Below are 14,860 nucleotides of genomic sequence, written 5' to 3'. Positions count from 1 at the left end.
CTCCAAGGTTGTTGTTGTTGTTTTAGCAAAAATATAATTTACGTGCAGTTATTTAGTAGCACGTCCACTATAAAAACTGAAAATCAGCTATAATAAAAATAGAAGCAATTTTTCATTTTTTGTAGCAATGAGCTAACTGCCCATGAGTAAGAGGCTGCTCTGGAAATGCCGCCACGCCCTGCATGCCCTGTATAGGGCAGCAGAGAGCCACACAGCTGGTGGCCTGGTGAGTGGGCAGGTTAAGTAAGCAGTCTTTGGCATATTTATAGTGTGCGGATGGAGGTGTGAGGAAAGGCGATGAGGAGAATTGGCTCTGCCTGCTGTTCCACCTTGGCAAGGGCTTTGGCCCCCTCCCCTCCCAAAAAAGACTTCAAGGGAGGTGCCTCCAAGGTCCGCTGCGTGATACGTCTTTAGAGGCGCTCCTGAGGCAACGTGCAAAGGAGGCAGAATTTGTCCTCCAAGTCTAAAGGTCCCAGGCCCTGCTTCCAGAGCCCCTTTCCGGGCCCCAGCACCATCCATGCTACCCCATTGGAGGCTGCTGGCAGGAATGACTTGCTCTTCATGTGAACTTGAGCTTGGGGCACTCTGTTTCACTAAGCCATGTGCATTTCAAGTTCTTTACCTTCCGGTAGTAAAAGCCTTGTCCCTTCTTGGAGGAATTGCAAGGATCAGCGTTCAGGTGGCTTGAATTTTGGGGGGAGCATTAAGCCTTTCTTCTGCTGTTTGAAATTGGGTATTTCCGCTTGCTTGCTTTATGCAGAAATTAACCACGAGCCTCAGGCAGCTAGTGTATTTTTCCCTAATGTTTTATAGGTGCCTGACACTGTGATGGCATTTTATAGGCATTATTTTTGAATATGTCTGATCATAATGGTAACTGAGAGGGTCTTCTTCACCTAACTGGGGTGGTTTATCAGTGTTTGCTGCCAGAAAGAGGGCCAAGTGTGCATCTTCACTGAGCCTCCCCTTCCTACCATCCCACATGTGGGTCTCCATCACCCTGGCTGGGGCTGGCTTGCGCTGGACCAGTTGGGACAGTTTATTATTAGCAAGGAGTGGCTATCTCTCCCCTTGTCAACCACAGATTTCCAGCCTTTCATCTTTCTGCTTCAAATCACCAGAGCAGTGACCTTGATATGAAGATATCACACAGTTCATCAATTTGGATCTGGGCTGGTAGATAGCTCATGGTTAAGATTGTGAACTTAGGAATAAGGCTAAACTTGGATTTGGATCCCAGTTATGCTACTTACCTGCTCTGTGGCCTTGGACAAGTTATTTAACCTCTCTGTGCCTCAGTTTCTCATGGGTGAAATAGTGGTAATGATACCTCCTGGGAGGGTTATGATCAGGATTGTGTTAATTTATGTAAAGCACTTACTTCAGCGCCCAGCACTTTGTAAGCACTCATTGTCATTGATTATATTATTTGGCTACAGAGCTGGCCAGTCCTAGACCATTGGGTTGAGCTGCTCCCACTGGCAACTGGTGGAAGTCCTAAGCCATGCTGCTATCAGTTGCAAATTACCAACAATGTTCCCACTGTGCTCCTCCCTTCCCTAGGTGAACATAATCCCCATCATTGCCAAATCAGATGCCATTTCTAAGAGTGAGCTAACAAAGTTCAAAATCAAAATCACCAGCGAGCTTGTCAGCAACGGGGTCCAGATCTATCAGTTTCCTACAGATGATGAGTCGGTGGCAGAGATCAACGGAACCATGAACGTGAGTGGGAGCCCAGGGGTTCAACATGCTAGCCATTTGCTCTTTTCTTTATTATTGTTATTATTTCACCAAATAGCTGTCAGACATTTTCACCATCCATTTTAGTGTAGTCAATTCTTGGTTATCTGAGTCTCAGGTGTTTGTTTGAAATATTTAATTTTTAAAATGTATTTTATTGATTTCAGAGAGGAAGGGAGAGGGAGAGAGAGATAGAAACATCAATGATAAGAGAGAATCATTGATTGGCTGCCTCCTGCACAACCCCTACTGGGGACTGAGTCCACAACCTGGGCATATGCCCCTGACGGGGAATCTAATCATGACCTCTTGGTTCATAGGTCAATGCTCAACCACTGAGCCACACTGGATGGGCTGAGTATTTGTGAGAGAGAATCCAGGATGAGATAGCTCCTCTTTCCTAGTGGTGGCTGCTTCAAAGCCTCAGTGATGCAGAGATAAATAGCCAGAGACTGAAGGATGGAAAGGCTGACTGACTCCAGAAAGAGTCTGGAGCGGGAGATTTAGATCTCCCCTTCCACCCTCCTCTTTGATTCCTGCTCTGGTCTAGGCCAGGCAGCTCCAAGAGACTGCTGGAAAGGCAAACATTCTTTGTCTCTGACCAAAACAATGCCTTGACAATTGATGCGGTGAAAGAAGACAAGGCTAAAAATGTTGGCTGGCTTTGGAGACTCGGGGATAATCTGTACTCAGATAATCAAGCCCTCTGCTCCTGGGAGGAAAAATGCTATTTGGCCCCCAACTTTTCTTGTGACTAGAGGAATATTATTTTTAAAGTTTTAGGGTTATGCTTTGGTTTATTAAGTGTCAATGAATTTTTTTTTTAAAAAAAGCAACTTGCCATCTTGCCTCTCCTCCCCCTCTCCCCCCCGACTGGAGGAGTGAGTAATGAAGAAGGCAGAGAGTCAAACATCGCCTCATGCTTCTTTACAATGTGTTGATGCTGTTGCTGTGAAATCTTCAATGTTATGATTTCAAGGAGACAGCTAATAGCTTGCGGAAAGCCTCTGCTTTGGGAACAGATTTCTTTTTCTCTACTGAGAGGCATCAGTTTTTCCTAATGACATAATGCCTGGGTATAGCCAAACTCAGGAAAGCCTTGTAATAAAAACCATTTTTAGAAACTTTCCTGCTGCTGCTGCCCCGGTAAGTTATCATTATATCTTCAGCTGCCACCTCCTATGAATTGGCCAACAAATTAGCATAGCGGGGCAGCAAGTCATTGTCTCGCCTGACTTCCTGCTTATCAGTACACCTGAGATATGGCTGTTATTAGGAGTCCCTTATCACTTTTGACAAATCTGGCCCAAGAGGATGGCTGTGTGGATTGTGGTAGGTGAAGTTATAACCAGTCGTGAGCACTAAAAAAAAAGAAAAGAAAAGAAAAAGTGAAAAAACAGATTTGTACTTATTTTCTCAAGAAGTTAGGATGTTTGAATGGAAATCAGGCTCTGTCACAATGAGAAAACCTGAAAGGGTGCCTAGCCTGCAGAAAAATGGGAGCCCAGAGAGAAGTGTCACTTGGTGTCACTGGCACTGATGTCTGGAAGCACCTCTCACCTCAGAACACAGGATCTCATAGACATCTTTAAACACGGATTCCCTAAGTCACCAGGAAATTTTCAGGCTTGTGGTTTGCTTTCCTAAGAATGGAGAGGGGCTAAGAGTTCTCTGAAATTTCAAGGTGTCACACAAAACTACATGTCACTACATTGTGGATCAGGACTGACAATCATTTTAGCCTCTGCTCCCAGCTCAGCCTTGTCCTCCTGTTTGAACTGGGGCAGGCACGGCTAGGGTTGGAAACTTCCCATGCTATGAAGCAACAGTTCTCAAGCACACTGTTTGGGCTGTGAAGGGGTTGGGGTCCTTTTTATGGTAGTCCAAAGTTTGCCAGTAGTTCACTTTGAAAAACTAAGTATTTTCCCTTTTTACAAAGTATAGTTGACATAGAAATTTATATCAGTTTCAGGTGTATAACATACATAGTGATTCAACATTTATATTCCTTATGATGTGAACACCTCCATAAGTCCCCACCTGTCACTATACAGAATTATCCTATACTAGAGGCCCGGTGCACGAAATTCGTGCACTGGGGAGGGTGTCCCTCAGCCCAGCTTGCACCCTCTCTAATATGGGACCCCTCGGGGGATGTCCAACTGCAGGTTTAGGCCCGATCCCTGTGGAATCGGGCCTAAACCTGCAGTTGGACATCCCTCTCACACGGATCGCCCCAGGCACCCCAGGGAGCAGCCACGCCCCCATGCCATGCCCCCTGGGGTGCCGATCGCCCCAGGCACCCCCGGGGAGCGGCGGCACGGGCGCGGCCACGCCCCCCCGGGGTGCCGATCTCCCCAGGCAACCCCGGGGAGCAATGGCAGGGGCGTGGCCACGCCCCCCGGGGTGCCGATCGCCCCAGGCACCCCTGGGGAGCGGCCACGCCCCTATGCCACGCCCCCCGGGGTGCCCATCGCCCCAGGCACCCCTGGGGAGCGGCCACGCCCCCATGCCACGCCCTCCGGGGTGCCGATCACCCCAGGCACCCCCAGGGAGCGGGCACGGGCACGGCCACGCCCCCCCCGGGGTGCCGATCGCCCCAGGCACCCCCGGGGAGCGGGCATGGGCGCGGCCACGCCCCCCGGGGTGCCGATCGCCCCAGGCACCCCCGGGGAGCGGCCACGCCCCCATGCCACGGCCCCCCCGGGGTGCCGATCGCCCCAGGCACCCCCGGGGAGCGGCCACGCCCCCATGCCACGCCCCCCGGGGTGCCGATCACCCCAGGCACCCCCGGGGAGCAGCTACACGGGTGTGACCACGCCCCCCCGGGTGCCTATCACCCCAGGCACCCCCAGGGAGCGGGCACGGGCACGGCCACGCCCCCCCCGGGGTTCCGATCGCCCCAGGCACCCCCGGGGAGCAGCGGCACGGGCGCGAACACGCCCCCCACGGGGTGCCGATCGCCCCAGGCACCCCCGGGGAGCGGCAGCAGAGGCGCGGCCACGCCCCCCGGGGTGACGATCACCCCAGGCACCCCCAGGGAGCGGGCATGGGCGCGGCCACGCCCCCCGGGGTGCCGATCGCCCCAGGCACCCCCGGGGAGCGGCCACGCCCCCATGCCACGCCCCCCGGGGTGCCCATCGCCCCAGGCACCCCCGGGGAGCGGCCACGCCCCATGCCACGCCCCCCGGGGTGCCGATCACCCCAGGCACCCCCAGGGAGCAGCTACACGGGTGTGACCACGCCCCCCCGGGTGCCTATCACCCCAGGCACCCCCCCGGGAGCGGGCACGGGCGCGGCCACGCCCCCCTGGGGTGCCGATCACCCCAGGCACCCCCGGGGAGCGGCAGCAGGGGCGCGGCCACGCCCCCCCGGGGTGCCGATCACCCCAGGCACCCCCGGGGAGCGGCAGCACGGGCGTGGCCACGCCCCCCCGGGGTGCCGATCACCCTAGGCACCCCCGGGGAGCAGCTGCACGGGTGTGGCCAAGCCCCCCGGGGTGCCGATCACCCCAGGCACCCCCGGGGAGCGGGCATGGGCGCGGCCACGCCCCCCCCGGGGTGCCGATCACCCTAGGCACCCCCGGGGAGCAGCTGCACGGGCGTGGTCATGCCCCCCGGGGTGCCGATCACCCCAGGCACCCCCGGGGAGCAGCTGCACGGGCGTGGCCACGCCCCCCCGGGTGCCTATCACCCCAGGCACCCCCGGGGAGCGGCAGCAGGGGCGCGGCCACGCCCCCCCGGGGTGCCGATCGCCCCAGGCACCCCCGGGGAGCGGCAGCAGGGGCGCGGCCACGCCCCCCCGGGGTGCCGATCACCCCAGGCACCCCCGGGGAGCGGGCACGGGTGCGGCCACGCCCCCCCGGGGTGCCGATCACCCTAGGCACCCCCGGGGAGCAGCTGCACGGGCGTGGTCACGCCCCCCAGGGGTGCCTATCACCCCAGGCACCCCCAGGGAGCGGTCACGGGTGCGGCCACGCCCCCCGGGGTGCCGATCACCCCAGGCACCCCAGGGGAGCAGCGGCTCGGGCGTGGCCACTGGGCACCGCCATCTTGATTTTATCAACGGTCGACAGGCCACCCGGAGTCCCGCCCTCAGCCTCCGCTGGCCCAATCATGGGCATAGCGGAGGTGCGGTCAATTTGCATGTTTCTCTATTATAAGGTAAGATAATAAAGAGCTAATATGCTAATTAGGCCAGATGGTGCAACAACCTTCTGGAACAACCTTCCAGAACGACCAGTGGGTGGGGGGCAGGGCCACAGGGCCTCAAGGCAGCTGGGGCTGTGAAGGCCTACTCTTGCACAAATTTTGTGCATCGGGCTTCTAGTTATAATAATATTGATTATTTTTCTTATGCTGTACACATTCCCATGACTCATTATTTTTTTTATAACTGGAGGTTTAGTGGGTTTAGGGTTATCTCTATAACAACATCACTCAGCATTCATTCCCTGGCAATCCACCATGTTTTTTCTGAGTGGGAAAGAGAGGGTGGCCTCCAGCTAGTGTGCCTGGAACTGGGCATGCCTGTGGGTGAGGTCATGCATGTGAATGCTATGTGTTATGTGTGTTGTGATGGGATGCTATAAAATATATACACAGGATTGCTTAGCCTGCCTGCCACCATTACAACTGTGTCAAAAGTCCCCAGGGCCTTCAGATAAGCGTGGTATATGAAGCTGCATCATCAGAAACCTGGGCTTGGGTGGGAGGAGGAATGGGTGCTGGCCTTTCAATTCTGGATTTGACTCCAGCCCCACAGCCTCAGCCACCCCAGCCAATTACCATGGGAACTGGGTTGGAAAAAGTGGAGAAGCCTCTTGCCTACGTGGAGAGGACCGTGTAGCCATCCCCTTGCCCACCATTTCATGGCACGACATGAAAGTAATGAGGTCTCAGCCTCCCCCTTGACTTCTGGTGGCTCTGAAAACCCTGGCTTCAGAATGAGGGAGCAAAGTAGTGAGAGATCTCATGGCATGCTACTTTCAGTCCACGCTCTGATAACTCTCAAGGTTGTAGACTTTAATACTGGAAATTGCTGTGTTGTTCAAATTCAGTGTTGTTCTTTGTATGGCTCAAACCATGGCCAGGGACCAGGCAATAGACCCAATTATTCTACTTGGCTCACTTGAGTGGCCACTTGTGAGGTCCTGGGTTTGACCCCTATAAAGGCATTTGGTCACATGGGTGACCTGTAGAGTCACAGGGAGACCCACAGGCACAAGCCTGTCCTTTCTCCGGAGGCAGCAGTGCCCTTTCCATCGTTTGCACACACTTTTGTGGGAATCATCAAGGGCTGACTTGAGAATCAGGCAATGCTCTTGCTCAGTCGCCATAGGAGCCTGAAATGGGGGCAGACATAACCAGCAGCACAACTGGGACATACTGTCAGTCCTGGGAGGAAGCCACGCCTAACTGGATATTGTCAGACAAGGAGAAAAGGGCCCCCGACAGTCTCTATTTTACCAGGCCGAGGGGACTGATCATCTACCCTCCCAAAGTATAATGGATGTAGTGGAACCAGGAGAGAATCATTCATGCCAACTGGATCATCAAACACTTTAAAATGTGCCAAGAGGAATTGAAGGTAGACACGAGACAAGAAAGGTGGTGAATCTGGATCTAAACTCACAAGATGAAGCTTGAGGCTCTCTCTTGTTGAAGTTTTCTGAAACTGGGGTATCTGACCTCTGGGGGCACCTCATCAGAGGTCTTCTGGGTGAGACAGGTCCACGGAGTCCCCTTAGGAGTCTCGCTGTTTCAGCCGCAGCACTGTCTTGCATCCCTCAGAGTCTCCTCCCTGGGCCCACACAATACCCAATGTCACCCCTGGGAGTATGAAGGGAGTACCTTCTCTCTGTGCTTTTTGACCCATGATTTCCTGCCCTTCACAGGTTAGCTGACTTCTAGCAAATGCCATTTAACCTGGAGGCACAGTGCAAGCAGCCCTGGGTGACTGGGGGAGGCTGGCATTTAAAGCTCAGAGAGTTGGGGATCCAGGCAACTCATTTAACCCTTCTGTGTGCAGTTCTCCCAAATCATGAATGGGGTAGATAATAACTGTCCTGTAACACTGTTGGGAGAATCAAATGAAATCTGCCTGGGAGCACTGAGACATGATATCCTTGCATATACTTATCAAAACAGACTTTGATGCCAATTGCAAAGGAGTGGGCCGTGGGAGGTTTCCCGAGCCCTCTAAAGCTGCCTGGGCCGGGGCTGTGCGTTTTAGAATGGGGAGGGGTAAAATAACAGCAGTTTAAGGAAGAGAGGAAGCAAGCGACCCTGTCATTCTAACTAACAACGTCTTTTGGAGATAAAAATAATAGGCCCAGGGGAATACTCACATTTTTTATGCCTTTTTTCTTTTCTTGTTATTTTTTTTCCTCCTTTTCTCTTGAGCCCAGAGAAATACCTCCCACTTCACACAGCCTCCTCCTCCATCACTTCCTTTGAGAGCCCAGGATGTGTGAAAATGATACAATGTGGTTTCTCTTTCTCACCTCCTCCCTCAGTCTAGCCCTCCGCCATCCAGCCCTCCACTATCACTGCCCCCTAGTTTTTTTTGTATCATGAGCTTTGGGGTCTCTGCAAGAAGGGCAACATTTTCCTGGAAAGTGTTTGGGGGTGGCTTTGAGACTCCTCACTTGTCTTGGGTCCCTGAGTGAGAATGAATTGTACCCAGATGACCCCCTGGGAAAGCCAGCTGGCAGAGGTCAGAGATCTCTGGCACTTGGTCAGAGTTTTTGATATTTCAGTGCCCCCCTAATGCCCCATGTGTCACATGCATGCCCAATGACCCTCTTTCCCCCCCAATATTTTTATTGATTTTAGAGAGGAAGGGAGAGGGGGAGAGAGACAGAAACATCAAGGATGAGAGAGAATCATCGATAGGCTGTCTCCTGCACACCCCACACTGGGAACCGAGCCCATAACCTGGGTATGTGCCCCAACCAGGAATTGAATCGTGACCTCATGCTTAACCGCTGAGCCACGCCAGCCAGGCCCCAATGACCTGCTTGATCATTCATTCCCTTAGTAGGACTGATGAAACATTTCCCACCTTTACCCCTTGCTCACCTTCCATATCCATAACCTCCTCTTTCCCTCTTTCCCATGTCCCTGTTTCAGGGATGGTCAGCAGAGCGGGAAGGGGTGGCCTGAGATGCTACTCTGAGAGCAGTTGAGAGAGGATGGGGGTGAGTCACTTCAGCTGGATGGTCAAGCACCTCGGGGGATTAGCAGATGTCCTGGAGCTGAGCTCGTGATTAAGTCCTGTGTTTTTCCATTCCCAAGAACATTCTTGGGGTGCAGAGCTAGAAGAGAATGTAGAGAACGGATTGGCTCTGAGATCAGTGCACAAATTAAATAAACAAAAAACATTTGCTGTAGGTTTCCCAGAATTGAACCGCCTCTTATAATCTGACCTTGCACAACCAGTTCAACCTAGGGTTTGGAGTGCTCACCTCATCTGCTGCTTTAAGCTCAAAACGGGTGTGGCAGACCAGCAGGGGTGGGCTTTGAAGTCTGAGAAACCTGGATTCCACCTCTTGTTCTGCCCCTTGCTACTGTGTGATTGCTGGCAAGTCACTTAGTCCTTCAAACTGTCAATTTCCTCTTCTGTAAAACAGGATAAAAAATACCTACCTCAAGCATTGTAAAGATTCAATGATGCCGAAACCGGTTTGGCTCAGTGGATAGAGCGTCGGTCTGCGGATTGAAGGGTCCCAGGTTCGATTCCGGTCAAGGGCATGTACATTGGTTGCAGGCACATCCCCAGTAGGGGGTGTGCAGGAGGCAGCTGGTCAATGTTTCTCTCATCGATGTTTCTAGCTCTCTATCCCTCTCCCTTCCTTTCTGTAAAAAATCAATAATAAAAAAAAAGATTCAATGAGATAATGCAATATACAGCAGCTGATATGGAGTACATAGAGTTGAGTGAATTGCTGCTGCTAATATCAGTTCTATAGCTACAATACTATTAGCACAATTGCTACTGCCTACTGTGAAGCCTGCTTTGACTTCCTAAGAAGTTAGCTGCTCCCTCCTCTGTGTCCCTCCAGCCCTTGAACCTCTGTTTACAATCTGGACCTTACTCTGTTATCATTGTTGGCATGTCTCTCCCCTACCAGACTGTGCACTCTCCAAGGGCAGGCTCTGAACTTTTTAAATTGTGTATTCTTTTTTAATGCCTAGCACATAGCAGGAGCTCAGTAAATATTTACAGAATGGAAGAATGAGCCATGGATCAAAATATCTGCAATCAAGGCCTGTTTCTCCAAGCAGGCTAAGAAAGCTCCAGTGGACTTTTTACTTGTCCTTGTAGAGTCCTTTTAAGTAAAGCCCCGCTTGGAATCACCTGGTCTGTAAACAGTATTTATTCAGTGCTTCCATTTGGCCAGTGGTCACTCAACACTTATAACCTGGCCAGCTCCCTGCAGAAGGGGCGCTTTCCCAGACCCCACACAGCCTGCCTCTTCTCTGACCCACAAAGCCTTCATTAGCCAGTCCTCGCTCCTTGTTACCCCCTGCAAGCACCAAGCTCAGACCCCTCTTCATACTTGGTCTTTCTTTCCTGTCTACTATTCCCATGGCCTTGCTACTGCCATTCAAGGAGTATTGATGAAGCACCTACTATGTGCCAGACACCAGAGCATACATTGGAGCCCTTGGTCATATTCTGTCTTATATGATTTGGGGTATGTAAATTGAGCTTCCTCAACAAGATTGTAAGCTCCTAGAGGGTGAGGGAATATGTCTTCTACTTCCTTTGTCTCCCTTACAGCAGCTAAAACAGAATCCAACACAATCATGGGCATGCGGATAAATACTTATGGACTTGACTTCTAGGCTCAAGAGTTCAGTGTGAGCTCTTCCTCCAGGAAAGGACAAGAACAAGGAGCATATAGCTCAGCCAGCAGCATGGTTTCAGTATACACCTGTTTTCGGGGCTCTCACACTCTAGGGAAGGGGGAGGGCCAGTGATCCCAGTACAACTGTTCTCCTTTAGCCTCATGGTCCCCATAGCCCCTTTCATCCCACTCACCCACCTTCCAAAGGCTCTTTCCCTCAGCAACTGTGAATACTGAGAAGCTAGCTGATCTGTGTATCTGCTTATTATTCTGCTGATTTGCTGTCTTTGTTCCCTATGCATTCGGCCATGTCATTGTTACCTTTTATTGTGAATTTCGGAACAGCAGAAGTTTGGACTAGGCCTCTTATCCCCAGGCACCCCGGGAGCTTAAGAAGTGCCTCTTGATTGTTGATGACAGTGAGGGATGCTGCAGTGTGAGGGCTTGAGGCCCAGGAGATGAGCAGCATTTGTATTGCGGGAGCTCTGCCTTCCTCTTGGAGTTCTGAGCTTTTGTTTGCCTTCTGTTACAGGCCCACCTGCCTTTTGCTGTTGTTGGCAGCACAGAAGAACTGAAGATAGGCAACAAGATGATGAGGGCCCGGCAGTATCCTTGGGGCACAGTGCAGGGTGAGTCTCCAGGAGACTGGGAGAAGGAAGCTCCTTCTATCTGTCTCTTTGCTTGACCCCAGCCATTGGTTGACCAGTCCCTAACTTGTTCCAGGTCTCTACTCTTTTAGTTTGGGCCTCAAACAGCCATAGGAGTTGCCAGCAGGCAAACTCTGGCTTCTGGCTTCTCTGCCATGAGTAGGCTCTCTTTGTTTCCAATGGAGAAAGCATTCCTAAAACAAAAATAAATGTACCTCGAGCAAGGTGGGAAGGAGTGTGCAAGAGAGCATGTGTACTTGCCCTAGCACAAAAGGAGACTTACAATAATGTCCAAAGCAGAGTTGTTCATAATAGTAAATAATTAGAAACAGCTCAGATATACATTAAAAATAAATTAGATGGCCCTGGACAGTGTGGCTTAGCTGGTTGGGCATCATCCCATGCACCGAAAGGTTGCTGGTTCAATTCTGGTCAGGGCACACACCTTGGTTATGGGTTCGGTGCCCAATAGGGGGCATGCAGGAGGCAGCTGATCAATGTTTTGCTCTCACAGTGATATTTCTCTCCCTTTCCCTTCCTCTCTCTCTGAAAATCAATCAATAATAAACATTTTTTGAAATGTTCATATAATGGGATATTATACTGCAGTGAAAATGAATGGGTTATAGTTACATCTACATGATTGCATCTCAGAAATAGTTCATAAAAGAATAGGTCATAGGAGCTAAATAGATCACAGAAGAATACATGTATTATTCTATTTACATGAATTTCAATAGTAGACAGAACTAAACAAGATATATATCTTTAGAGATTCATATGTAAATGGTAAAACAATAAAGAAAAACAAAGGAATGATAAACCCAAAAGTCAGGTTGTATGTCATGGTGGAGAAGGAGGGAGCTTCTAAGGTGCTGGTAATGTTTCACCAAGGCCCTGGATACATTGGTATTCATTTTTAAAAATTCTTTAAATTGCACATTTCATGCACCGTTTTGTATGTGTGATTGATTATTTTGCAATTTAAAAACACATGTATATACAATCAGGAAGGTTCCTGTTGTGGTCTGCTTGATGCGTGTGAGGTTACACTCGGACTAGTCAATTCAGTACATGAAACTAGGCCTAGGACTCTGCCATGGGTGGAAGAGGTGCCCGACCTCCCGAGTCTGCAGCTGTCAGGTAGGTCTGGGATTGCAGGGGCACCATGTGTGACAGGGTGGCTGGTTCACTGCAGACTCATCCCTGACGCTGAGCAAACAAGTGAAAGCTGGTGGGAAGTTGTCCATATCCCACCCAAAGGCCAGCATGCTTTAGGGCACATCACAGACCCTGCCGCGGTAGTGGAATTTGCCGTGGCTAGGACAAGACTGGTCGTCAGAACTGTGTCAGGTTTTGGTCTTCTCTGCCAGTTGGGGCTGGAGCTGGTCCACTTGGAACATTTGCAAATGGTTTCTAAACCAACAGTCCAACAAAGGGAATTAATTTGTGGTCTGAGAGACAGGAACCTGAGGTGAAGCTAGCAGGTGTGGTTCCAGTGACTTCATCCAACTTAGACCACTCCACACCTAACCAACAAAGTCAGGGTTCTTGTAAGTCAGGGTTCACTGTTGTATTCGAGTGAGGAAGAAACTGTTGTCTGGGCAGCATGTAGGGGCCTTTAGTGTCACTCCTTCTGAGCGACCACCAGGGGTCACTGTCTGGAGACAGAGGAGGAGATGGTCCTGAAAAGTTGCCGGACAGATGCAATATTTCATACTAGAGGCCCAGTGCATGAAATTCATGCACGGTGGTGGTGGTGGTGGGGGTGTCCCTCAGCCCAGCCTGCACCCTCTCCAATCTGGGACCCCTCAAGGAATGTCCGACTGCCCATTTAGATCCGGTCTAAACGGGCAGTCAGAAATCCCTCTCACAATCCAGGACTGCTGGTTCCCAACCGCTTGCCTGCCTGGCTGCCTGATTGCCCCTAATCGCTTCTGCCTTCCAGCCTGATCACCCCCTAACCACTCCCCTGCCAGCTTGATTGACACCTAACTGCTCCCCTGATGGCCCTTTTGCCCCTAACTGCCCTCCCCTGCAGGCCTGCCCCTCCAACTGCCCTCCCCTGCAGGCCTCGTTCCCCCCAACTGCCCTCCGCAGCAGGCCTGGTTGCCCCCAACTGCCCTCCCCTGCTGTGCTGGCCTTGTCGCCCCTAACTACCCTACCTTGCCAGCCTGGTCACCCTCAACTGCCCTCCCCTGTGGGCCTGGTCCCCCCCAACTGCCCTCTCATGCAGGCCTGGTCACTCCCAACTGCCCTCCGCTGCAGGCCTGGTTGCCCCTAACTGCTCTCCCCTGCTGGCCTGGTTGCCCCCAACTGCCCTCCACTATTATTAGTTTATGTTTTATGACAGTGAGGGGCTTTATCCCAAAGGGAATGGGCATTAAGCAGAGGGGTCATGTGAGCTAATTTGGGCTTTGGAAAGATTACTCTGCTGACTGCAAAGCAGTCGGTTGCAACTATGCCCCACGCTGTCATCCCGGATCCTCTCCCTGCCCTCACTACCTTCTCCCTCCTGCCCTCATACCTGCAAGACAGGGTATGGGGTGACTGTGCTTGTTCATCATCTCAAGCCCCCCTATCCCCACATGGTCAGACCAGACACTCCCATTCTGACACAGTGCAGCCATGCTTGGATACATGTGGCGGAGCACTGCTCCCAACCTTGTGTTCCAGCCAGAAGTCCACATTGCTATTATTTGGTCCACATCTCTGTCCTTCTTGGCCACTGCCCCAAATGCAGACCTTTGCCACACTCTTTTGAGGAGAGGGCTTGTCCACTTAAGCTGGAAAGTGGGGTCCACTTTGGTCACTATTGCTGTCAGGCCGTATCCACCCTCTAAAACACACCTCCTTTGAAGCTTCTGCCATCCAGATGGGCCATACCCCTCCTTGTCGCTGTCAACTATTGATGTCCTACTTCTTCCTCCTTATTCTTTTGGAACTTTGACACCTATGCTTTAGTCAGCGGTCACCAATTGGTGATCCGTGAGGTCCGAAAGGTTGGCGACCGCTGCTTTAGATGACCTGGATTGGAATCCTAACCCTGCAACTTATTAGCTACTTAACCTTGTCTGACCTCATTGAGACCTTGCCAAGACTATTTCCTCCTCTGCCTGATAAATTACTATTCTTCCTTCAAGAGTCATCTTAGCGGTTGCCTCTCTGGTGAAGCCTTCACTCTCCCATGAGTTCTTAGGCCCCTCTTTTCTGGGCTTTCATTGCACCTTGGCTATATACTATTATTTTCATAATGTTTGTATTGTGTTGTATTTGTCTATTTGCATCTATTCTTCCACTAAACTGCTGAGGGCAAGACTCCATGCCTTAATTTCGAAAATTCGCAGTGCTTCATACAATACTGGGAACAGAGATTCCACAAATGTTTACTGGACAGGTGGCTGAACATGTGTGTGTCATTGTCTTAAGAATGGTGCAGGGCAGAAACTCTTGTGAGTGTCTGATTGGTGAATTGGGGTTGAGGTGCTACTGAATGTCTTCGTAGGTGGTTTTTTTTTATGGCATTGCAGTTTCCATGACTGTCATTCTTGTAACTTTTCATTTGTTTTATCAGTAGAAAAGGAAATCAGGAGGCAAATTCATAAAACTCTGTATA

General features: G+C 51.3%; 1 protein-coding gene across 6 annotated transcripts in view; it reads left to right on the top strand.

Annotated features, from left to right (window-relative positions):
- SEPTIN6 (septin 6) overlaps positions 1–14,860 on the top strand; it is an 81,285-nt gene that overhangs the window by 46,620 nt on the left and 19,805 nt on the right. For all 6 annotated transcript variants that reach the window (XM_079764522.1, XM_079764520.1, XM_079764519.1 and 3 more), the window contains exons 5-6: positions 1,564–1,725; positions 11,130–11,226. In XM_079764522.1, coding sequence (XP_079620648.1) covers positions 1,564–1,725; positions 11,130–11,226 — 259 coding nt within the window. The remainder of the gene's footprint in view (positions 1–1,563; positions 1,726–11,129; positions 11,227–14,860) is intronic.

This window comes from Cnephaeus nilssonii, assembly GCF_951640355.1.
Source record: "Cnephaeus nilssonii genome assembly, chromosome: X".
NCBI lineage: Eukaryota > Metazoa > Chordata > Mammalia > Chiroptera > Vespertilionidae > Cnephaeus > Cnephaeus nilssonii.
The sequence above is the reverse complement of the archived record's forward strand: the minus strand, read 5'-3'. Positions and strand labels throughout refer to the sequence as shown.